Consider the following 25376-nt stretch of genomic DNA (forward strand, 5'->3'; position numbering starts at 1 on the left):
TTTGGTTATCTAACACATGTGTTTTCTCACATAATTTTATCACAGTCTTTTGTGCTTAGGAACACTAGACAAAGACGTCAGCGCAATGCTTTAAGCCCATTTTAAACAGCACAATTACCAACAAAAAGCACAAAAATATGAAAAACATGGCTCTAAACAGACTGTGAAGAGGACATTTGTTTAAAGTATGAAAGCTACCACAAGAGGGCAGAGTGCCACCTAGTTGGACCTCACCTGAAAAAGAGTGCTTTGTGCATGTCTGTGCATATCCACTAAGGATGTAAAAGAGCCAAGAGTATTGATTTGGAAGTCATAAATAAATTCGAGCAAGTAGGCATATGTGCAAATACAGAATCCATGAATAATGAGGATTGATTTTTTTTAATTGTGATTTAGTTGAAAGTTTACAGAACAAGTTAGCTTCTCATTAAACAGTTAATACACATATCATTTTGTGACATTGGTTGCCAAGCCCGCAATGTGTCAACACTTTCCCCTTCACCCCAGGTTCCCTGTTTCCATTCATCCAGTTTTCCTGTCCCTTTTTGCCTTCTCGTCTTTGCTTTTGGTGTGTCCATTAGTCTCGCATATACGATTGAACTATGAATCACGTCCCTCACATTTGTTATTCTTGGCCCTATAGACCTGTCCAATCTTTGGCTGAAGGGTGAACCTCAGTGACTTCAGTACTGAGTTAAAAGAGTGTCCAGTGGCCATACTCACAGGGTTTCTCTAGCCTGACAGACCAGCAAGTTTGGTAGTTTTTTTTTGTTGTTGTAAATTTGAATTTTGTTCTACATTTTTCTCTCACTCAGTTCGGGACCCTCTATTTGTGATCCCTGCCAGAGCAGTAGATGGTGGTAACTGGGCACCATCTAGTTGTTCTGGGATCAGTATGGTGGAGGTTGTGGTAGTTGTGGTCCATTAGTCCTTTGGACTAATCTTTCTCTTGTGTTTTTGGTTTTCTTCATTCTCATTTGCTCCAGCTGGGATGGGACCAGTAGATATATCTTAGATGGCTGCTCACAGGCTTTTAAGACCCCAATCGCTACTCATTACAGTTGGATTTAGAACATTTTCTTTATAGACTATAGACTGTGTTTTGCCAATTGAGCTAGATGTACCCCAGGACCATGGTCCCCACAGCCCTGAGCCCTGTAATTTGGTCCCTGAATTGATTGATTTTAAAATAAGGAAGGACCTTAAAGATAATCTAGCCTTGTGATAAAGACATACAATGGAATATTACTCAGCCATAAAGAAAAATGAAGTCCTGATACATGCTACCTCATAGATGAACCTTGAAAACATTATGCTGAGTGAATTAAGTCAATCACAGAAGAACAAATACGTGTGATCTCACTTACATTAAATAGCTAGAATAAGCAACTGCATACAGGTTACCAGGGGCAGGAGGAGGGGGGAAAAGGGGAGTCATTGTTTAGGAAGCATTGAGTTTCTGTTTACGGGGATGAAAATTTGGCAATAAATATTGGTGATGGTTGTACAACATGATTAAATGGAATTGGCGTCACTAAACGTGTGAAAAACACTGAATTGACAAATGTTGTGTTATATATATTTTTACAATAAAAAGGTAATGCAAAAAAGATAATTTCAAGATAATGAACTCCCATTTATTCCTGTAAAAAAAAAAAAAGATAATCTAGCCTTGCCTTTTAATTTCTTACTATGAAAACTGAGGTTACTATACATCCTTCATCCTTTCAAGGTTACAAGTGTTGGTAGCATTTGTCAGAACCAAAATTTATTATTGTTATTTTTTTTTTAAAGAATTATCCAAAACATCATTTACTCACAGGTTAGCCATAAAGAAAATTTAAAAAAATTATAAAATAATTATAATTAATAATATTTTGTTCAATAAAGTTGCTAGATATAAGATCAATATATACAAAATAATTACATCACTTTATATCAAGAACAAACCATTAGGAAATGTGATTTTAAAAGTGTTACCATTTACAACAGTAGCACAAACAATAACGTGGCTATGACTAAATCTAATAAACATAGGTAAGACCTTTAGATTAAAATAATAAAAGATTTATTGAATCTCATAAAATGAGACATAAATGAGAACTATAACATGTTCATATACCTAAAGGTCTTAATGCCAATGCTCACAAAGTAGAAAATCAAAGCAATGCTAATCAAAATCCTGTTATTGTTTTTCATGTACTATGGCAACTTTATGCTAAAATATATATGGTTGTGTTATAGACCAATATCCATCAAGGCAATTTTTTTTGGGTTGTTAACCAATGTCATAAAACAATATGTGTACTAACTGTTTAATGAGAGGCTAGTTTGTTCTGTAAACCTTCAACTAAAAAAAAAAAAAAAAAACTAAAGTACAAGAAAAAAAAGAAAGTAAACATTGCTTAACAAACCCATGATATGTCAACACTCCCCCTTCTCGAACTCGGGTTCCCTATTACCAGCTTTCCTGTCCCCTCCTGCCTTCTAGTCTCTGCTCCTGGGTTGGTGTGTCCCTTTAGTCTTGTTTTGTTTTATGGGCCTGTCTAGTCTTTGGCTAAAGGGTGAACCTCAGGAAGGACTTCATTAGTGAGCTGAAAGGGTGTCCGGAGGCCATGCTCTCGGGGTTTCTCCAGTCTCTTTCAGGCCATAAGTTTGGTGAGTTAGAATTTGTTCTACATTCTTCTCCAGCTCTGTCCAGGACCCTCTATTGTGATCCCTGTCAGAGCAGTCAGTGGTGGTAGCCAGGTACCATCTAGTTGTACTGGACTCAGTCTGGTGGAGGCTGTGGTAGTTGTGGGCCATTAGTCCTTTGGACTAATCTTTCCATTGTATCTTTAGTTTTCTTCATTCTCCCTTGCCTGAAGGGGTGAGGAGTATCTTAGACGGGCACTCGCAGGCTTTTAATACCCCAGAGCTACTCACCAAATAGAACGGAGAGCATTTTCTTTATAAACTATGTCATGTTGATTGAGCTAGATGTTCCCCGAGATCATGGTCCCCACAGCCCTCAGCCCAGTAATTCGGTCCCTCAAGGAGTTTGGACGTGTCTATAAAAACATGGACCACTTCACAAATTTGCGTGTTACCCTTGCTCAGGAGCCATGCTAATCTTCTCTGTATTGTTTCAATTTTAGTATATGTGCTGCCGAAGCGAGTACTATAATTATTTTTTTAAGCAAGGAAGAAATGTTTTATAATTTTGTAATTGAGGACCTTATTATATTCCGCACTCAAATATTTAGCTTACCTCCAAATCCATCAGGCACGTATGTTTTAAGCACAATATTGCAAAAAATGGTTGGCAGTGACAATGGTTTGTTTCCTTCATTTCGAAGGGAAATGTGCCTATAGCCTGCTTGGAGACCATCCAGTGGGAGGATCCTCTGGCCAATCAGCTTACTGTTGTCATCGTACACTGCTATTCTCAAGACAGCCAGGTCTGGAAGGATCACCTGCGAAAAAAGAACAGGGCTTTTCATGGATTTTTTTTTTTTTTTAATTTATTGTGGAGAAAATATAAACACCAAAACACCTGCCAGCACATTCGCATTTACAAGTCAAAGACACTGATTACATTTTTCATGTTGTGCCACCATTATTATGATCCTTTTCCAAAATATTTCAGTACTTTAACATAAACTTAATGCCCCCCAAATAAAAACTGCCCCTTTCTTTCCCCTCTCTTTTGCACCCCTGATAAAAGCCATTAATAATCTTTGGTTTTGATACATTTGCTTATTTCATATAAGTGAGATCACACCGTATTTATCCTCTTGTGACTGGATTATTTTGCTCAGCATGACGTTGTCAAGGTTCATCCATGTTGCAGCATACATCAGAACTTCATTTCTCTTTACAGCTGCATAATATTCCACTGTGTGTATATACCATATTTTGTTTATCCATTCCTCTGTTGATGGACATTTTGGTTATTTCCACCTTTTGGCTATTGTGAATAGAGCTGCAACGAACACTGGTATACATACATCTGTTTGTGTTGCTGCTTTCAAGTCTCTTGGATGTATATACCTGAGAGTGGAGCTTCTGAGTCATGTGGTAGTTCTATGTTCAACATTTTGAGGAATTGCCAATCTTTTCTCCACATGGCTGTACCATTTTACATTCTCACCAGAAATAGACGAGGGTTCCGGTTTTGCCACAAGGTTGCAACACTTGTTGTTTTTGTTTTTTTGGATCATTGCCATTCTAATGGGGGTGGGATGACAGCTCATTGTGGTTTTGATTTGCATCTCCCTAATAGCTATCGGTATTGAGCATCTTTTCACGTGCTTGTTGGGCACCTGAATATCCTCTTTGGTGAATTATTTATTCAAGTCCTTTGCCCATTGTTTGATTGAGTTGTTTATATTTCTGTTATTAAGTGGTAGAAGTTTTATGTATATGTTGGATATAAGGTCCTAATCAGATATATGGTTCCTAAAAATCTTCTCCCAATCTGTAGGCTGTCTTTTTACTTTGTTGATAAAGACTTTTGATGTACAAATTCACCAGTTTTTATAGTGCTGTTCCCAAGAACCACAACTCTAGGAATCTGAACCATACCCATGCTGTTGTTGGGTGCTGACGAGTCCATTCTGACTCATAGTGACTCCATGTGCCGGAGTAGAACTGTCCCATAGGGTTTTCTTGGCTATAATCTTTATGGAAGCAGATTGCCAGGTCATTCTTCTAAGGAGCCACTGGGAGGATTCCAACCACCAGACTTTTGGTTAGCAGCCGAGAGCTTAAGTGCTGCTTCATCAGAAGCATACCAATATTGCTCTTAAATACTCTTTTATGGTAAAAATAAACCCATGATCAATTTTCAGTCCTAGAGTATACTGTATAAGCTACAGGGTCTGAATCAGAGAAACAGGCAACTGAAATAGGTTTCCTGGAAGTCATCTCATCAAAGTTTTAGAAGGATTAGATGTTAAAGATTACAAATCCAACCCTTGTCCTTTCTCCCTACACTTATACCCATGTCATGGGTGAGGAAATGGCGATCCTGAGAAAGGCAGTGATTTTCCTAATCTCACAGGTGGTCAGTGACAGAGCTGGGCCTGGGAATCAGGTCCCAGCTAATCCTGAGATCTGTCTACTACCTGTGCTGCTTCTGTGATCTAACTCTGTCTATTTTTAAGAACAGGGAAAGAATTTTTTTTTTTTTTTTTAAAGAGCATCATGTATAAAAGACAATTTATATATAAATTTGGAATCTCCTTGCTTCTTGCATTCCTCAGTTTTAAACATATTTTGGGATATAAATACAGTAAGATGGGGCAGCGAAAAACATTAACACATTATGACCCCAAGACATCTACTCCTGCCATCCCCAAACTGAATAAGTGGAAATAAAGTCTGGCATCAGATGGCAGAATACATAAAATAGGAACATGACAAGAGTAAATGTAATGTTCCTTAATCTGGAATGCCTTTTTACTGGCTAAAAGCAACCAGGACATCTTGCTGATTTGAGGACTATGCTCAAAACTAGATAATGGATTTGTTGCCTATTCACACCTAGAGGTTATAATTTAATTCCAGCTTCATAAAGATGAAGAGGAGAAATCAAGCTAAAAGTCCGCCACATCCACTCAGTCCGTACCTCATCATGTAGTAGAGGGCCTTGCCATTCATGAGATTAGTGCATACAACAATAACAACGACAAGAAGAGAAACACAGTTAAAGCCCCTGATGGCAATGACAGGCAACAGTGAAGGATCCAGATTTGGCATCTTATTTCTGGGGCCAGTAATAGTATAGAAAACAAGTTTGATATTTCAGGCCTTTCTTTATTCATTAAAAACGAAGAATGCCTACAGCCAACTTTCTGCATCTCTACAAATGCATGCAGGGGTTATTCATTACGCTGGAGAACACTACCCATCCTGGAAACAGATCCAACTATCACAAGTTGGAAAACCCAGGGAAGAAAAAGAGATAAATCACAGCTGGATATGCAATTTACACCACACCCTGTGGGGTAGAGAAGGCAATGATGGGAGGTTACCTGGATAATGATGGTCACATCACAGGGTGAACCTAAATTTTAAACTGGCTGGGTCATCTAACCTACAATGGTCTCCCATAATCTGGTTTCTGGAAGCCAGTTACTCTGTTCTGAAGCAGATAATCCCTATTTTGTTAAGACTGGAAGCTGTTTATCTGTGTTGCATGACATGCACATGGAACAGAATCACCTGGAAAGCCTGTGCCCAAAGAAGCAGCAAGTCATCATTTTGGTCGGGACAACTGAACAAGCAAGAGAGACAAGCAGATATTCTTGAAGACAGCACCATCAACACATGGGTTTTTTGCTGAAACTTCAGTAGACAAAAGAGAAACAAAGGGGAATAATGATTAAGAGATTAAACACTGAATATTACAGAAGATAATTTTGATTGCTCTTAGGATACACTGTACAGTATTGGGGGAAAAACAAATAAGAAACAAGGCCACACTTTCTGGAGGTACAGCACCAGGCCAACTGACCCGTGTAATAACATTTATTCACCTTAGTTTTGAATGTAGCATATCCCCTGCCCTGCTAAGCTGAAGGAAGAGTACAAGATACCAGGTGCAGCCAGGGTAGGGAAGAACCTTCCAATGTCTAACGGTGTCCCCCAGCTGGGGCACATTCTAAGCAGACTGAAAACCTGGAGTTGTAGGATTGCCATGTAGAAGGTGGGCCATTTCAAGGAGGAGGGGTGCATCAAAAAGAAGGAAGGGCAAGCAGCCATCTAAGATACATCTAGTGGTCCCATCTCATCCGTAGCAAAGGAGAATGAAGAAAACCAAAGGACAACTGGACCACATGAACCACAGACTGCACCAGCCTGAGCCCAGAAGAACTAGATGGTGCCTGGCCACCACAACCAACCACTCTGACAGGAATCACAACAGAGTATCCCGGATAGAGAGGGAGAAAAATGTAGAACAAAATTCAAATTCATAAAAGAAGACCAGACTTAGTGGTCTAAAAGAAACTGGAGGAGCTCCTGAGACTATGGCCCCTGGACACCCTGCTCACTCAGAACTGAAGCCACTCCCAAAGTCTACCTTTCAGCCAAAGATTAGACAGGCCTATAAAACAAACAGCAACACATGTGATGAACGTGCTTCTTAGTTCAATCAAGTATATGAGACCAAATGGGCAACACCTGCCCAAAAGCAAAGATGAGAAGACAGGAAGGGACAGGAAAACTGGATGAATGGACATGGGGAAGCCAGGGTGGAACGGGGGAGAGTGCGGACACATTGCGGGGATTGCAGTCAATGTTGCAAGACAATTTGTGTATAAATTTTCATATGAGAAAATAATTTGCACTGTAAACTTTCACCTAAAGCACAATAAAGTTAAAAAAAAAAAAAAAACGGAAAGGTGAAACAGAAAAAACTCATGACAACTACAGATATTAGACCGGGGAAAAGAAAGAAGACATGGTGGGCTGAATAACTCAGTCTCTATACTGTGTAGCGTCTATGCACTAAAATGTGGCCCTGAAGTTATCAGAGCAAGTTGGACTCACTGAAAATGTCCTACCTTCCGAAAGACGAATGATTCTTCATTGTAAACTGGATTGAGACCATTGTTCATCACCATACGAGTGCGGAATTCCTTACGTATAGTGTCTGTGGGCAACCCGTACATATCCACTTCTACATACGTGCCAATTTTCTTATCGGATAAGAATTGACCTGATATGACCTGTAGCAACACAGAAATAGGACAAGACAGGTAAATTCTGTAACTATCAGCAGCAAAAACAGTAAGGATGTATGAAATCCTCTTTATTTTTGGGAATTTTAATTATCTATTTTTTTTTTTATGGAAATACTGCATTCATGCCTTATTAAATCAAACATGATTCAGCAACTACTGCGTGCAAAAAAATGTTCTAGGCAGAGATTCTACCTCCAAGGACTATTCTAGAAAAAGAAAGAGGAAAATGCACATTAATTATACAAAATGAAGAAACAGAGTCCACAGCATTTTTACTCACCTTAGTGTCCACACCGAAATAAAGTGATGGATTCAAAATATGCCCTAAGAGCCCTTCCTAGCTCTGACATTCTGTTGTCCTATATTTATTACCAAATTCCTTTAAAAGTCTTGAAAACAGACACACATGGAAAAAAAAAAAAAGATTCTAGAATCTGCCTGTTATTCCTTCCTCTATCAACACCAGCCAGCTAAGACAGTGTGATATATTTTAATATATTGTTTCAACATAGTGTTAAACTCTATTTATTATAAAGCTATGGAGAGACTGTTTTTCTTTTAGTTACCAAATGACTATAACCATTTATTTATAATTTTTCACATTATCTAATAGTTAATAATTTTAAAACAGCTTTGTTGTGGTATACCCTGGTGGCGTAGTGGTTAAGTGCTAACCAAAGAGTAGTTCAAACCCACCAGGTGCTCCTTGGAAACTCTATGGGGCAGTCCTACTCTGTTCTATAGGGTCACTATGAGTCAGAATTGACTCAACGGCAGTGGGTTTTTTGTGTTTTTTTTGGTTTTGTTGAGGTAGAATTGACATACAATACACTACATTTTTTAGAGTGTACAACTGGATGAGTTTCGACATATGAGCACATCTGTGAAACCATCACCACAATTAAGATGACAAATATTCCCATCACCCCCAGAAATGTCTTTGTGCCCTTTTGTAATCCATCCCTCCCACCATCCCCGCTCAGGGGCAGTCACTTTCTGTCACTTTACATTATTGCATTTTTTAGAACTCTACATGTACATAATAAGTGGAATCATACATTACGTACTTTTCTTGTCTGGTGTCTTTCATTCAAAATAGCTAATAAATTTACTAGAGAAAAAAACGGACGTATTCTGTGTAAGAACAAAAGGGGACAATTCAAGTAAAAGTTAAGCAACACGTCGATCTTGCAACACATAACATTAAATATTTTAAGTGTGATTTCTTAAGACTTTCCCAGTGCCATTTTTAGCTACATCTATTTTTTTATACTACTCTGTGAAGAAGAGTTATCTGAGAGTTCCACTAGTTAGTTGACAAGAGAATTTCCATATTGAGTTTAATAAAGACCAGAACATCACCATCATTTCACAGGGGCCTTACCTGCACTGAGCAAGTGGCTGCAATAACCCCATCAACAGGAGTTTCAGAGAAGGGATCAAATGTTCGATCGGGCCGCCTCATGAAATCTGGTTTGAGAAGGTACCTGGTGGGACAAAAGTATAGGAAGAACCTCTTTTACTAAATGCTTTTACAGACTTCCCATTCATTTGAGACATTGAATACTTCCTTTTCCTCCTCTCTAAATTAGGAGCTAGAATTTCAGTCAAAGGGTTCGAAGCACTGAACTAAAGATTTCTAACTAAAGCTAGAAAAATCCCACACTAATATATGAGCAGTTTGTCTAAAACAGGTCCTTTAGCAGATCTAAAGGAAAAGAGAAGTGCTTTTTCCAAAACGATAGGCCTGCTTTTAGATGGCAAAGAATCAAAATTTAGGAGATTAAATCTCCTACTATCCAAAGGAGCATAACCCCCACTAATTCCAACTTTGGATGATGTCAAACTTATTACCATCTCGTGAAACACACCTAAAAAGGGATCCTGAGTTATGATACTCTTCCTTAAAGAAAAGTTTAACGTCACATTTTTTGATTTTGACCAAAACCACTCATGGCTACCAAAACCAATCTGTTAAAAAGTAACCCCACATTCAACTTTGATTTAATTATCAAGAAATAACCTTTGAGGGAGAACAACTGATATTTTGATCAAGGACTCATTGTTGCTGTTAGGTGTTATTGAATTGGTTCCAACTCATAGCAACCCCTACGTACAGCAGAAGGAAACACTGCCAGGTTCTGCACCATCCTCAAAATTGTTGCTGTGTTTGAACCCACTGTTGCAGCCACCATGTCAATCCACCTCATTGAGGGTCTTCTTCTTTTCCGTTGATCCTCTACTTTACCAAGTATGATGTTCTTCTCCAGGGACTGGTTCCTCCTGATAAAATGTTCAAAGTATGTAAGACAGTCTTGCCATCCTTGCTTCTAAGAAGCATTCTGCTTGTGCTTCTTCCAAGACAGATTTGTTTGTTCTTCTGGCAGTTGATGATATATTTGATATTCTTCACCAACACTGTAATTCAAATGCATCAATTCTTCTTTGGTCTTCCTTATTCATTGTCCAGCTTTCACATGCATATGAAGTGACTGAAAATACCGTGCCATGTGTCAGGTGCACCTTAGTCCTCAAAGTGACATCTTTGCTTTTGACACTTTAAAGAAGTCTTTTGGAGCAGATTTGCCCAATCCAATGTCTTTTGATTTCCTGACTGCTGCTTCCATGGGTGTTGATTGTAAATCCAAGTAAAATGAAATCCCTGACAACTTCAGTCTTTTCTCCGTTTATTATGATGTTGCTTATTGGTCCAGTTGTGAGAATTTCTGTCTCCTTTATGTTGAGGTATAATCCATACTGAAGGCTGTAGTCTTTGATCTTCATCAATAAGTGCTTCAAATCCTCTTTGCTTTCAGCAAGGAAGGTTGTGTCATCTGTATATCGCAGAATTGTTAATGAGTCTTTCTCCAATCCTGATGCTGCATGCTTCTTCATATAGTCCAGCTTCTCAGATGATTTGCTCAGCATACAGTTTGAACACCAATAAAATAAAATAAAATAAAATAAAATAAAATAAAATAAAATAAAATAAAATAAAATAAAATAAAATAAAATAAAATAAAATAAAATAAAATAAAATAAAACCCATTGCTGTCAAGTCAATTCCAACTCATCATAACAAATTATGGATAATATTGCGAAGAATGGGAATTCCAGAACACTCAATTGTGCTCATGCACAACCTGTAGATAGACCAAGAGGCAGCTGTTTGAACAGAACAGGAGAATACTGTATGGCTTAAAATCGGTATGAGTCTATTCAATCTGTATAAGTATGGTGAAAGGATACAACCCTGATACACACCTTTCCTGATTTTAAACCACACATATCCATAATTTGTTATGATCCACAGAGTCAGATGCCTTGGCATGGTCAATGAAACACAGGTAAACATCTTTCTGGTATTCCTTGCTTTCAGCCAAGATCCATCTGACATCAGCAATGATATCCACCATTCCATGTCCTCTTCTAAATCTGGCTTGAATTTCTGGCAGTTCCCTGTCAACGTACTACTGAAACCATTTTTGAATTACCTTCAGCAAAGTTTTACTTGAGTTTGATATTAATGATATTGTTTGATAATTTCCACATTCTGTCCTTTCTTTAGAATGGGCACAAATATGGGTCTCTTCCAGTTGGTTGGCCAGGTAGCTGTCTTTCAAATTTCTTGGCATAGTCGAATGAGCACTTCCAACGCTGCATGTGTTTATTGAAATATCTCAATTGGTATTCGTCGATTCCTAGAACCTTGTTTTTTGACAATGCCTTCAGTGCAGCTTGGACTTCTTCCTTCAGTACCATCAGTTCTTGATCATATGCTACCTCTCCTGAGACGGTTGAATGTCAACCAATTCTTTTTGGTACAGTGACTCTGTGTATTCCTTACATCTTCTTTTGATGCTTCCTGCGCCATTCAATTTTTTGCCCATAGAATTCTTCAATATTGCAACTAGAGGCTTGAATTTTTCTTTCGTTCTTTCAACTTGAGAAATGCTGAGCATTTTCTTCTCTTTTGGTTTCCTAACTCCAGGTCTTTGCACATTTCATTATAATGCTTTACTCTGTCTTCTCAAGCCACCCTTTGAAATCTTCTGTTCAGCTCTTTTACTTCATCATTTCTTCCTTTGGCTTTAGCTACTTGACGTTCAAGAGCAAGTTTCAGAGTCTCTTCTGATATCCATTTTGGTCTTTTCTTTCTTTCCTGTCTTTTTAATGACCTTTTACTTTCTTCATTTATGATGCCCTTGATGTCATTCCACAACTTGTCTGGTCTTCAGTCATTAGTGTTCAATGTGTCAAATCTATTCTTGAGATGGTTTCTAAATTCAGGTGGGATATACTCAAGGTCATATTTTGGCTCCCGTGGACTTGTTTTAATTTTCTTCAGCTTCAGTTCGAACTTGTGTATGAGCAATTGATGGTCTGTTCCACAGTCAGCCCCTTGCCAGCTTATTTTAAAGGCGTGTCTGTTCTGGGCCTGCAGGCAGCCCGTGGAATCAGCAGAGCTGCCATTCACAGCTTCTTTGTTTCTCATCCTATCTGGTGGCTTTGCAGGCCCAGGAGCCCCAAGCATTGATGTGGAAGCAGAAGCCAGAGCCTGGTGCCAGACCTGGCTTTATGGGTGTGTGAACTGGACAGTCCCAAGCTTTGAAGGGTTCTGTGCTTGCTAGAATGCTTTACAACTTGCATTTTGAAAAATCTTAATAATTTCTAAACAAGATCCCTTCATTTTATTTTGCAAGGGGCCCTGGAAATGATGCAGCTGGTTCTGCCTGATGTATTTTTGTACAGGAAATTAACTCATCCCGGGCATCCAGGTCTGTGTGGTAGACATGGGCAAAAGCTGAAGTCAACGGCAAGTGGAGGGATTCAAGGATCTCTCTGTTCTTTGCAGGGGCTTGAAAAGCAAAGACAGAGAGAAGGGCCTTCAGCCAGGTAGGTGTACAGGAGCCCCAAGAATCAGAGAATGGGGTCATAAGGAAGTAGATGACATTTCATCACACCTCAAATGCCATCAGTTACATGCTCCATTATTTTATTTACCACCAAGAAAGCAGAAAGGCTGCCGATGGTGATTGTAAAATGCCATGGACTGTCAGAAACACTCCGATTTAAGGATGTTATATAAAAAGTATGCCTCTTTGAATCCCAAAAGTCACATTATTTTGATACCAATCATTCAAGTTCTTATGACAACCTAAAAAGATTTAGACACTAATTTACTTTATTGTGTTCCATTAAGAATTAGAGAAATGACTTCCATTTTTCCATCTTTAAAAATGAGCCAGTAATAAACCAGTGGCCTCTTGACTGATAAAAAATCACTTACAGGGCCTAATGGTGCTGCCCAACATGGAACCCCACAGAGCAGAGGGGGATTGCCAGTCGGGTTTCTGAGGTTTTCTTACTGTTGCTAGACTTAGGAGGTGTTCTTGTGCTTTGTGCATTGATGTCCTATATGAAGCAGCTATTGTTTGCTACCGCAGGCCTACAAGGCACAGAGGACACTTTACAGCCCTCAGAGGAATCCCGCAACAAGTTTTTAAGAAGCCCCTGCACAGGGAACATCTAGCTCAACTGGTATAACAGAGTTTATAAAGAAAACGTTCTACATTCTGCTTTGGTGAGTAGCATCTGGGGTCTTAAAAGACTATGGGTGGCCATCTAGGACACTCCACTGGTCACACTCCTTTGGGAGCAAGGAAGAATGAAGAAAACTAAAGATACAAGGGAAAGATTAGTCCAAAGGACTAATGGGCCACATCTACCACAGCCTCCACCAGACTGAGTCCAGTAAAACTAGATGGTGTCGATTACCACCACGGACGGCTCTGACAGGGATCACAATAGAGTTCCCCAACAGAGCTGGAGAAAAACGTAGAACAAAATTCTAACTCAAAAAGAAAGACCAGACTTGCTGGCCTGACAGAGACTAGAGAAACCCTGAGAGTATGGTCCCTGGACACCCTTTCAGCTCAGTAATGAGGTTGCTCCTAAGGTTTAACCTTCAGCCAAAGATTGAATAGGCCCATGGAAAAAAACAAGACTAAAGGGGTGCATTAGCCTTGGGGCAGGGACTGGAAGGCAGGTGGGAACAGGAAAGCTGGTAACAGGGATCCCAGGGTTATTAACCAATGTCATACAACAATGTGTGTACTGTTTGATGAGAAACTAGTTTGTTCTGTAAACCTTCATCTAAAGTACGATTAAAAAAAAAAAAAAGCCCCTGCAGGTGGGTAGGAGAACTACAAGGGCAACATGGTGAGGGCCAGGCAGTGTCTCAGGTGACCTGTTCCATGGAAAGAGGCTCCTGCCTGTGGCCAGCCCTGTGTCTACATCATTGAGGGGCAATGAAGCACCAAGTTGAGAAGGTGTCTTTTCTTCAACCTGTGGGTGACTGCCTTTGCCTCCAGGTTGTGTGTGGGAAAAGGGAACAAGCACAAGACTTTGGACACTACTGTCAATGTCTCTTAAAGTCGGGCTGCCCCACTGAAGAATCTATTTTTCAGGGTCTCTGGTAGGAATTGAGTGGTTAATGCGCTTGGCTGCTAACCCAAAGGTTGGAGGTTTGATGAAAATCCTGGCAACCTAGTTCCGAAAAATCAGCCATTGAAAACTCTATGGAACACAGTTCTACTCTGACACACGTGTGGATGCCATGAGTCAGAGTCTAAGAGAGGACAAGCAGTTTGTGTTTTTTGGTTTGGTAGGACTTATGCTTTTGGTCACATTGCCTCAAACATAAAAGTACAGAATTCAGACTAAAGTAGCAATGTCCTTGTTTATGAACATACTTTAAAATGACTGTCAGTGTTGAGCATGCTAACTACCCAAAACAGAAACTTCTGAAAAAATGTGCCAAATGCCCAGAACTTCTGTCAGGACCTCTTTTACCCAGAAGCAATACCCCTTCCTATGTCAAGCCAAACTGCTAGAATGTGGCAGGGCCTGAGTCCTCAGATTGCTGAGGCAAGAAGGGAGGGAAGCTCCTCAAACATTAGTAGGCCACTCAGAAGGTTTGGAGGTGTAACCACTGCCAGGTCTGACCTGCCTTGAGTGAACCAAGAGAGCCAAGGCTACTTCCCTGGGCTTCTAAAAGGCCTCATTTGAACACAGTGCTCATGTGATCTTGCAAGGTCTGTGTGTGTGCTCGACCACAAAACCTTAAGCTTTTCTTAAACATCACTAGTGCATGGAACTTTGAGTTCATTAAGAATTATCACATCCAATCACAACCCTACTGAGCTGCCACCACAAACCTTGTGTAGTAGGTGTTACTGTCCTCATTTTATCATGCACACCTGAGTCTAACACACCTGCCCAAGGCAATGCAGCTAGTATGTGGAGGAGCTGGGGCTTAACCAGGTCTTCAGTTTCCAAATGGGCTCATGGCTACATACACCACAGGGATCTCCTGATCAGTTTACTTACCCAGCACAAAATCTCCTGGTTATGAACACTTGGCATTAAATAACTAAGTGTTATTGCCATTGTTAGCTGTCTTCAAGTTGGCGCCTGGCTCACGGTGAGCCCATGAACAATGAGATTGGACCTCTGTGATCCACAGGGTTTTCACTGCGTGATTTTTGGATGTAGATAACCAGGTCTTTCTTCCTAGTCTGTCTTAGTCTGGAAGCTCTGATGAAGGCTGTTCAGCATCATAGCAACATGTAACCCGCATGGAAGGCAAGAATTCTACCATTGAACCGCCACTGCCCTCTAAATAACAAAATAGTTTTTATTTATTTTTTATTGCATTTTAGATGCAGACTTACAGAGCAATTAGTCTCTCATTAAACAACTAATACACATGTTGTTTTGTTACATTGGTTGCCACCCCCACAACATGTCAACGTTCTCCCTTTCTTGACCTTCGGTTCCCCATTACCAGCTTTCCTGCCCCCTCCTGCCTTCTCGTCCTTGCACTGGAGCTGGTGTCCCCATTGAGTCTCATTTTGATTTATGGGCCTATCTAATCTTTGGCTAAAGGTTGAGTCTCAGGAGTGACTTCAGTACTGAGTTAAAAGGGTATGTGGGGACCATATTCTCGGGGTTTCTCCAGTCTCTATCAGGCCAGTAAGTCTGGTCTTTGTGTGTGTGTGTGTGTGAGTTAAAATTTTGTTCTACATTTTTTCTCCAGCTCTGTCCAGGACCCTCTATTGTGTTCCTTATCAGAGCAGTCGGTGGTGGTAGTCAGGAACCATCTAGTTGTGCTGCACAAAGTCTGGTGGCGGCTGTGGTAGTTGTGGTCCATTAGACCTTTGGACTAATCTTTCCCTTGTGTCTTTGGTTTTCTTCATTCTCCCTTGCTCTAGATGGGGTGAGACCGGTGGACTATCTTAGATGGCCGCTCACAAGCTTTTAAGACCCCAGAAGCTACTCACTAAAGTAGAAAATAGAACATTTTCTTTATAAATTATGTTATGCCAGTTGAGCTAGATGTTTCCAGAGATCACGGTCTCCACAGCCCTCAGCCCAGTAATTCAGTCCCTCAGGGAGTTTGAATGTGTTTATGGAGCTTCCATGACCTTGCTTTGTACAAGTTGTGCTGGCTTCCCCAGTATTGTGTACTGTCTTGCCCTTCACCAAAATTATCACTTACCTATTGTCTATTTAGTGTTTTCCACTCCCCACCCTTCCCCTCCCTTGTAACCATCAAAGATAGCTTCCTTTTGTGTGTAAACCTTTTCATGAGTTTTTATAATACTGGGTTCACACAATATTTGTCCTTTTCTGATTGACTAATTTCACTCAGTATAATGCTCTCCGGATTCATCCTTGGTGTGAGATGTTTCACAGATTCATCATTGTTCTTTATCGCTGCATAGTATTCCATTGTGTGTATGTAGCATAGTTTGTTTATCCATTCATCTGTTGATGGGCTCTTAGGTTGTTTCCATCTTTTTGCTATTGTGAATGATGCCGCAGTGAACATGTGTGTGCATATGCCTATTTGTGTGATGGCTCTTATTTCTCTAGGATATATTCCTAGGAGTAAGATTGCTAGATCATATGGTATTACTACTTCTAGCTTTTCAAGGAAGCATCGTATTGTTTTCCAAAATTTTGTACCATTTTGCATTTCTACCAGCATTGCATGAAAGTTTCAATCTCCCCACAGCCTCTCCAACATTTGTTATTTTCTGTTTTTTTTTGATTTGTGCCCGTAATTTTGGGTGAGATGGTATCTCACTGAGGTTTTGATTTGCATTTTGCTAATGAGTAGTGATTGTGAGCATTTCCTCACGTCTGTTACCTGCCTGAATGTCCTCCTTGATGACGTGTCTGTTCATATCCTTTGTCCATTTTTTAATTGGATTATTTGTTTTTTTGTTGTAGAGGTGTTAAGTTTTCCCGTAAATTTTAGAGATTAGACCTTTGTTGGATTTGCCATGGCCCGGTCTGTACGTTCTCTTTTTATTCTTTTGGTGAAGTCTTTTGATGAGTGTGTTTTAATTTTAGAAGATACCAGTTATCTAGCTTATCTTCTGGTGTTTGTGTATTGTTATGGTTTGTATCCCGTTTATGCCATGTATTAGGGCCTCTAGTGTTGACCCTATTTTTTCTTCTATGATCTTTAGTGTTTTTGTTTTTATATTTAGGTCTTTGATTCATTTTGAATTAGTTTTTGTGTATGGTGTGAGGTATGGGTTCTGTTTCATTTTTTTGCAGATGGACATCCAGTTTTGCCAGCACGATTTGTTGAAAAGACTGTCTTTTCCCCATTTGATGGCCTTTGAGCCTTTGTCGAAGATCAGGTGGCCACAGGTGGATAGATTTACTTTTGGGTTCTAAATATTGTTCCATCGGTCAATGTGTCTGTCGTACCGGTATCTGGCTATTCTGACTAGTGTAGCCAAAATAGTTTTTAAAGATCTCTGAAATGTTTATTTGGTCCTTTTGTTTCTAACTACATTTTTTTTTCATTCAAAGCCCCCAGCAGAGGACAGTGTAGTGATGCTCCAGCTCTGTGGAGGGAGACTTGGGCACCAGGGCTGTTATCCAGGTGTGGGGGAATGTGGGCAGGGCCTACAGGCAGAGGTGGGGGGTTTTCACTTTGAAGAACTATTCCTAACCCACAACCCCTGAAAAATTGTGCCTTGACTGACTATTTTTTGTAGTAAAAATTTGATATCCAACCAGGGTAGTCACCACGAAGGACTTCCTGACAGCGACATTGTGGGATGGGGTGGTATTCCATGGATTAGTGCCAAGACTTCCGGGTAGTGGTCTAGAGATTATTCACCTATAGTGGTGCTTGTGGACAGGTGTACAGGGGAAAAATGGCCAGAGGTTTTTTTTTTTTTTCATCTCTACATAATTTTAACTCCCGATTTCCATTTAATCTTTTAGCATTTCAGTGATATTAATATTTCCTAATTCATTACTTACATCCCCTGTCTGCCAAGTTTGTCGTACTGTGGTGGCTTGTGTGTTGCTGTGATGCTGGAAGCTGTGCCACTGGCATTTCAAATACTAGCATGGTAGACACATTTCAGTGGAGCTTCCAGACTAAGACAGAGTAAGAAGGAAGGCTTGGCAATCTATATCCAAAAATTAGCCAGTGCAAACATTATGTACCATAGCAAATCCCTGTCCCACTTGCTTGTTTTGGACATGTCATCAGGAAGGATCAATAGCTAGAGATGGACATTACTCTTGGTGAAGGAGAGGGCCAGAGAGGACAAGGGCAATCCTCAGTGACATGGATTGGCACAAGAGCTGAAACAATGGGCTCCAACATGCTACTGATCATGAGGGTGACGGTGGATCAGGCAATATTTCATTCTGTTGTACATAAGGTCACCATGAGTCAGAGTCAACTAGACAGCAGTTACAACAGCAGCAACAATTCACTACTTGGTTCACAGATTTCAGGGAGTGTTATTTAGGTAAGCTAGAACAACATCCCTAGCATCATTCTTTGGTAATTGCTATTTCCAAGACATGCAAAAGAAAGAAGAGAGGGCAAAGCTTTATTCCCGGCTGAATTAAATTCATATTGCCACCTGTAACTTCATTATATACTAAGTTAACTTCATTCCCACGTTTAACTTCATTCCTAGAAAATTTGTCCTGGGTAAAATATGTACACATATTTTGGTGTCTTTTTCTTCAGCTAATGTTCAAATGATCCAGGATCTCTATCTCTCCCAGCTATAAAAAGCTCTACTGTTGAATTTAAGGTGAGAACATTAAACTCTAGTGTATGATGAACTGCTTAACTTGTGGTCCAAAAAAAAAAAAAATTCTGTTTAGTAAAACTCAGGTACGTGAAGAATGTGTATTTGCGAATATTAGCTACCTAGGGATTCCATTTATTTCCACCCTATCTCTCAGACCCAGCTTAAATTCAGCAGCCCCTAATTAAAAGTGACATGTATTCATTATAGCTGTAGTGTGGAGTTCTGAAGCAAGGTGACAACAGTTTAAATCATATTACTTACCCGCACGATCCATTATACTCAAATTTCCCTTGATTCAATTGCATCGCTAAATCTGTCAAGAGACAAAAATATTTTAGTAACCTCGTCTCCCTGGACAAAGAAGATCCTGATGGGGTGATTTCAAACAACGGAAGTCAGGTACTGGTCCTTGACCTCTGGAACGCCACAAGGTACCGCTGGGTCTGTTTAAGGCACACAACTCTTTCTTTAACGTCAAAATGATTTCATATTTAATTTAATATACTAAAATGTGCTTTCCTGAAGACCATGCTAGAATTCCTAATTTCCCATGTTTGCTTTAAAAATTGGATTCAATATCCAAGTCAAATAATTGTTTAGTTAGGGCTGAGAGTACAAGTGTCGAAGTTGATATGGGGTTGGAGAGTGTGTGCCTTATGATGCCACAGGGAGGAGGCACTGGAGAGTCACACACCCTTAGGGTAAAACTTCATTAGGAAAAAAAAAAAGTAAGCTTTATGTAAAAATCAGTGGCTTGTTCTCAGGGTGAGACTGGGGGAGAATTCTTCTGGTAGGTCTACCCTACCAGGGTGTGGCTTATGATTTTTCCCTTTCTACTTACCAACAAAAGAAATAGGAAAACTGGTGATTTTTTTTTTTTTTTTTTTTGCTGTTCTTCAAAATGCTGTGGTTTTGGTCAAAATGCTGTTGTTAAATCTAATATTATAAAATAAAACATAAGCTGACCTGGTGAATAAACTCCTTCAGGATCATTTAACCCATATTACAGATTCATTGACCAACTGGGAATACAACTTGAGCCCTTTTTAAGTCATGAAACCAGCAGTGACTTTTCATTTTATTTATTACTGTGAGAAACATTCTGAGACCAATGCGGACACCAAGCAAATTAGTGACTTAATGGGAGGGGCTTCTGGTCCCTGAGGAGGCTCAACCAAGTATAGGACATGCAGTCAACTGACATGGCAAAGGGATGAGAATCAAAAAATTTTTCAGTCACTCCAGAAAAGAGAGAGTTGGGTGGGTAAGGATTCTCAAAATATGGTGGATGGGCTGGAAAACAAAAAACAAAAAGAAAAAAACCAAACCCATTGCTGTCAAGTCGATTGTGACTCATAGCAACCCTACAGGGCAGAGTAGAACTGCCCCACAGGGTTTCCAAGGAGCAGCTGGTGGATTCAAACTGCCAACCTTTTGGTAGGTGGCTGTAGCTCTTAACCACTGTGCCACCAGGGCTCCTAGAAAAGGAAAATGCCCCCATATTGGGAGGATTGGGAGGTACCTTAATGTAGCAAACAAAGGACTGAACAAGAAAAGGGTTTTCCATCAGGATTAAGGACCATGCTTACCCACAGAATTCTGAAATGGAATTAACCATAGAAAGTGAATTGATTTCTCACCTATATTAGGTGTGCAACTAGAGACTATTACTTTGCCACCTCTAGTCTGATCATTGTGATCCTAAGCTACTAGGCAAACTTCAAATTCTTTTTTTTAAATTTGTTTATACATCTACAAAAAATTTACTCCTTTCCTTCCAGGGGGGAAAAAAACATTACATATTGGAAACCTGCTTTTGAGCACACTTAGGAGTACCAAGTTATGGAGTAGCCCCTCTAAGAATATCTATGACTCCTCGCACACAATTTTAGCAGTCTACTCTATAATATTCTACAATTTTATGGTAAGGTGCCACTGCTTTGTTGATGTCTGCTCAGCGTTAACGGTGGTCAGGGTACTTTCCAAAAGATAATGAGCTATAGTTACTGCACGAAGATACTCAAATTCTTTGCAAATTATTCCCGTTTAATTCTGTCTTTGGAACCAAGGATAAAAAATCTGGTCTGAAAGGAAGAAAAACGAGAAATATTACGGTAGAATAGGGCGCAATGTTTAGCTAAGTAGTCCATGGCATTTACAAAAGGAATTTTACTTTAAATCAAAATATATTCTCTTTTACTATTGTTGTACTGCTCTGCTTTGGGTTTTTGATTTCTCACTTTTACACAAGGCCAACACACTGTTTTTGCCCTATGTCTGTTTCTTCCTTTAAAAAACATCCACAGCCAATGATGGTAACTGCTGGGTCCATCTTGTCAAAGGCTTCTTGTGAAATTCGGGGTCGCTGGACATCAGCTCCTACCTGGGGTTTGATAGTTCAGTGAAACCATCTGGCAGCCAGCGTTCCAGAAAATCTGAGGCATGTAATTACTGGAATCCACTCGACCTCCCTTGGGGTAAATGCGACTCATTTGCCGTTTGTTATAACTGTGTAACTTATTAAGGAAAAAGAAAAAAGAGTAGGAGTCGGAAGTGTCTCGATGCCATCTAACAACAACAAAATGGCAGAGATAAATAAATAGCTAAAACGACAAAGGTCTGGGCAAACAACGACAAACAAGAAGACAATGTAGACAATTTTCATACTTATAAATAATGCTGAAGAGAAAATCACTTTTGTGGTTTATAGGAACAACTCACATTTGGGCAGGCTTTCACACCTGCCGTGGTCTTTCACATTTTATTAGCTATACAATAAAAATTAAACACTAGCCATTTATCTCTTTTAGAGACTCCTGCTAAACTAAAAATGCACCAGCCACTTAACACATAAGGATACTTCACAAATTCAATTGCGTGTGTCTTCAAGTAGCCTAGACCGACTGATTCATTAAAAGAAGACATGTTGTAATGGATATTGCGTTCTGTAAAGAAAAGCAGAGATGCAGTAAGAAATCCTGCCATCAAACCCTCACAGAAAGACAGGCAATAAATGTAATTACATCCTGAACCATGAGGCTTCGGAGGCAGATGTTATATTATCATAGCAGTAGCTCCGACTTTCATTAACATTCTGCAGATGGAGACGCTGCCTTAAAAAAAAAAGTGTGCTGAATTAAATTCTGGGTCATTAAACAAATTATGTGTACCCCAATTGCCACAGCTACCCCTGAAATAGGAATTTTTGATGACGATGATGATGATGGCTTCTCTAGCCAAGAAATGATTACGGCAAGTTTTATAATACTTGGTATGTTTTTGGAGACTGGTTTCTAATGAAAGCAGATTTGCAAAAGCATATGAAACTCCAGAGGCGATGCTGAAGGCCAGGGCCCGTGCTAACAAATCCACAGTCTCTCAGAGACACCCTGTGGATGAAGGCGAGAGCAACAACGCAAAGCCGCCGCACGCCAAGCAAGTCTGGATGCACGGTGTTTGGAATAAAAATAAGCTGAGGTGCAACAGTTCCCACCCCAGAAAAGAAAATGGCAACAAGTCAGATCAGAGCCCATCGGCGTAATGAAAGAAAAGCAGACAAAAAGGCTACTGAATTTAACCTTTGGTGTTACCTTCAGCCACATGGAAACCTTGGAACTTCACAGGCTGTGCGTAGTTGATCATTGTGGATAAATACGGGTGGATGTTAGTGGTAGCACCTACATATTTATAAGATGCCATCCACGCCTGCTCATCTTCTACAGTAACCAGGCCCTACAAGCACAGTGAAGGGAATATACGTCCGTGACTTCAGTGGGACTCATAGATGCCTGCTGCAGACTTCCTTACAAAAGTTAATTTGCACACGCACATACACCCAAACTGAAAGACGGTAAAGACTTTTTTCTTCCTCAATTATGCTAAAGGATAATTTAAAAATTTAATGTAGAACTAGAAGGTGCCCGGCTACCACCAATGACTACCCTGATAAGGAACACAACAGAGAGTCCCTGATGGAGCAGGAGAAAAGTAGGGTGCAGAACTCAAATTCTGGTAAAAAGACCAGACTTAATGGTCTGACTGAGACTGATGGGACTCCAGAGGTCATGGCCTCTGGAGCCTCTGTTAGCCCAAAACTAAAACCATTCCCGAAGCCAACTCTTCAGACAAAGATTAGACGGACTGTAAGACATAAAATGATACTGATAAGGACTGTGCTTCTTGGCTCAAGTAGACACATAAGACTATGTGGGCAGCTCCTGTCCAGAGGCAAGGTGAGGAGGCAGAGGCGGACAGGAGCTGGTTGAATGGACACGGGAAATACAGGGTGGAGAGAAGGAGTGTGCTGTCACATTGTAGGGAGAGTAATTAGGGTGACATAACAATGTGTGTATAAGTTTTTGTATGAGAGGCTGACTTGAATTGCAAACTTTTCACTTAAAGCACAATAAATGGTCAATCTTTTTGAAAATAAAATAAGACGTTAATGTCTACTGTAGCTCTAAATAATGCAGAAGAAGGTAAAAATTAAATATTAACTCTGTCTCACATTTTTAGGGCATTTTTAGATTCTCAAAGGACTTTAAAGTATTCCAGGAACTATACTGAGCTTCACAGCAATGCTATGAAATGTGTGCAGCAGGTATTATTCTTCATATTTTCACGCACTGGGGACCACACCCTCTATAGCACTGCTCTGGAGTTTAATCCCATATCTAAGAAGTTTTTTTAAGTTTATTCTTCAAATAATCTGACCCTACATGGGACATATTAAAACTGCATTATTTTGTACAGAGGAAAAGAAAACAAAAACTTTAGTTTATTTCTTGGTAAATCAGAAAAAAAATCCACAAAATCGGTGAAAATGAATAAGGCCTTTGAAGGCAGTCAATATTTTGTAGAGAACTTTGAAAAGCTAAATTTCCTGCAGAGATTGAATATAGATGGATAAACGGCTTAGTCACATGTATCAATTCCTGAGTAAAAAAATGGTCAGACCATTTGTTTGTCTCAGTTGTTAACAATCTGGGCACTCTAAATTGTCAAATGGATTTCGCCAATAAAAAGCTGAGATAAATAAGTACGTAATGTAACTTAAAAAAAAAACAAAACTTTATTCATTTGTTTATTTTTGTATGTCCTGACTCCTCAGGTAAGAGCAGGGGTTATGTCTGATTCCTTTCTCGTGTATTTAATGGTAATAAATAACACCAATACTACAAGCTGGGCTCCGGACTGAATTCTTTGCATGTGCAACTTCATTATTGTCAGGAACCTCGTAGGGTATTAAAGTCCTATCTATTGATTAGAGCCCTGGTGGCACAGTGGTTAAGAGCTTGGCTGCCGACCAAAAGGTTGGCAGTTCAAATCCACCAGCCACTCCTTGGAAACACTATGGTGTAGTTCTATTTTGCCCTGTAGGGTCGCTATAAGTAGGAATCGACTCGATGGGAACGAGTTTGTTTTTTTGTCCGGTTCGTTTTTTGGGTATCTGCTGAAGACTTAGGCCTTGAAGATTAAAAAGCCTTGGTCAGAGCCACTTAACTAATACATAGCAGTGACCAAAGTCAACTGGTGCACTATTGGTTGCAGTACCTTAAGAAATTCTAGTAGGAGAGAGAGGAGTTATGTTTACCAGCATCTTGGAAGAAGACTGTGATAAGATTTACTCATAACTCTTATAAATTTAATATTTAGACAATAAGAAGATAAGGTATCACTCCAAATAAGAAAGCACCCCACAGAGAACAAGACAATATTTTTTGAAGCTCTGAAGAGTGGGGATCAAGATACAAGGCAAATTTCTACACGTGACTGTCATCAACTTTACGATCATACAATAAACCAGATATATTTACCGAATAAGAGCACCTCGATGATCATGAAGAATTTTGAAGAGGATAAAAGAAACTAAAAATGTCACTTTATTTTCCTTACAAGAAAGCCAATATCTAACAACAGCAAATGAAAATTCTAGAATGTATGTAATGTGAAATTAACTAATGGTCTTTCAGAATGTCCCTGTAGTTGGAACTAAGATCACCTTTCTCTTACGCTAATCTATGGATGTGACGTCCTATTAGGTCATTTTCATTTTCTAATTCAGTACATTGATGATTACGTCACCCTACTTTAGGAGTGCAATCTCTGATTCCACCTACAAAAATGCCTTGCTGCACCAAACACTTATTTGTAGGAAATTCATTAATGATTTAGGTCTAGGCCTCTTATTCACTTGCCTTCGTTCGGTGATTTTATTAGGATTTAATAACTCTATCACTGTGATTAATTCTTCTTCTTGAAGACTCTGATAATTAAATGCATCAAGCGTATGCATATTATACCTACAAACAGTATGCCTGACATTCCACGGTGGAAGATAGAGCAACAATACTTAGTACAAAATGTTCACTATGGGTGTCATGTAATGAAAACAAAATACGTAAGGCAATTTTTGCTACCTTTTTGTTGTTTTCATGTTCAAGATCATCTGAAACCTAAATTAAAGAAAGAAAATAATATTTACATCTCCAAAAGGCAA

At 39.6% G+C, this 25376-nt stretch overlaps 1 protein-coding gene and 1 non-coding gene across 5 annotated transcripts in view; both read right to left on the reverse strand.

The window, feature by feature from the left end:
* The window catches only part of PLCB4 (phospholipase C beta 4), a 178307-nt gene that overhangs the window by 61171 nt on the left and 91760 nt on the right, over positions 1-25376 (reverse strand). For 2 of the 4 annotated variants that reach the window (XM_023550015.2, XM_064275781.1), the window contains exons 18-25: positions 25297-25332; positions 22468-22609; positions 21738-21822; positions 21261-21385; positions 19139-19190; positions 9115-9217; positions 7551-7715; positions 3251-3455 (exon numbers count right to left, since the gene is read on the reverse strand). In XM_023550015.2, coding sequence (XP_023405783.2) covers positions 3251-3455; positions 7551-7715; positions 9115-9217; positions 19139-19190; positions 21261-21385; positions 21738-21822; positions 22468-22609; positions 25297-25332 — 913 coding nt within the window. The remainder of the gene's footprint in view (positions 1-3250; positions 3456-7550; positions 7716-9114; positions 9218-19138; positions 19191-21260; positions 21386-21737; positions 21823-22467; positions 22610-25296; positions 25333-25376) is intronic. The other 2 variants (XM_003411527.4, XM_003411528.4) reach the window with 1 other exon arrangement.
* LOC111751156 (U6 spliceosomal RNA) lies at positions 3055-3161 on the reverse strand. The gene has a single exon (XR_002786243.1). It is a non-coding gene; the product is annotated as a U6 spliceosomal RNA (small nuclear RNA).

Source organism: Loxodonta africana, chromosome 24, assembly GCF_030014295.1.
Source record: "Loxodonta africana isolate mLoxAfr1 chromosome 24, mLoxAfr1.hap2, whole genome shotgun sequence".
NCBI lineage: Eukaryota > Metazoa > Chordata > Mammalia > Proboscidea > Elephantidae > Loxodonta > Loxodonta africana.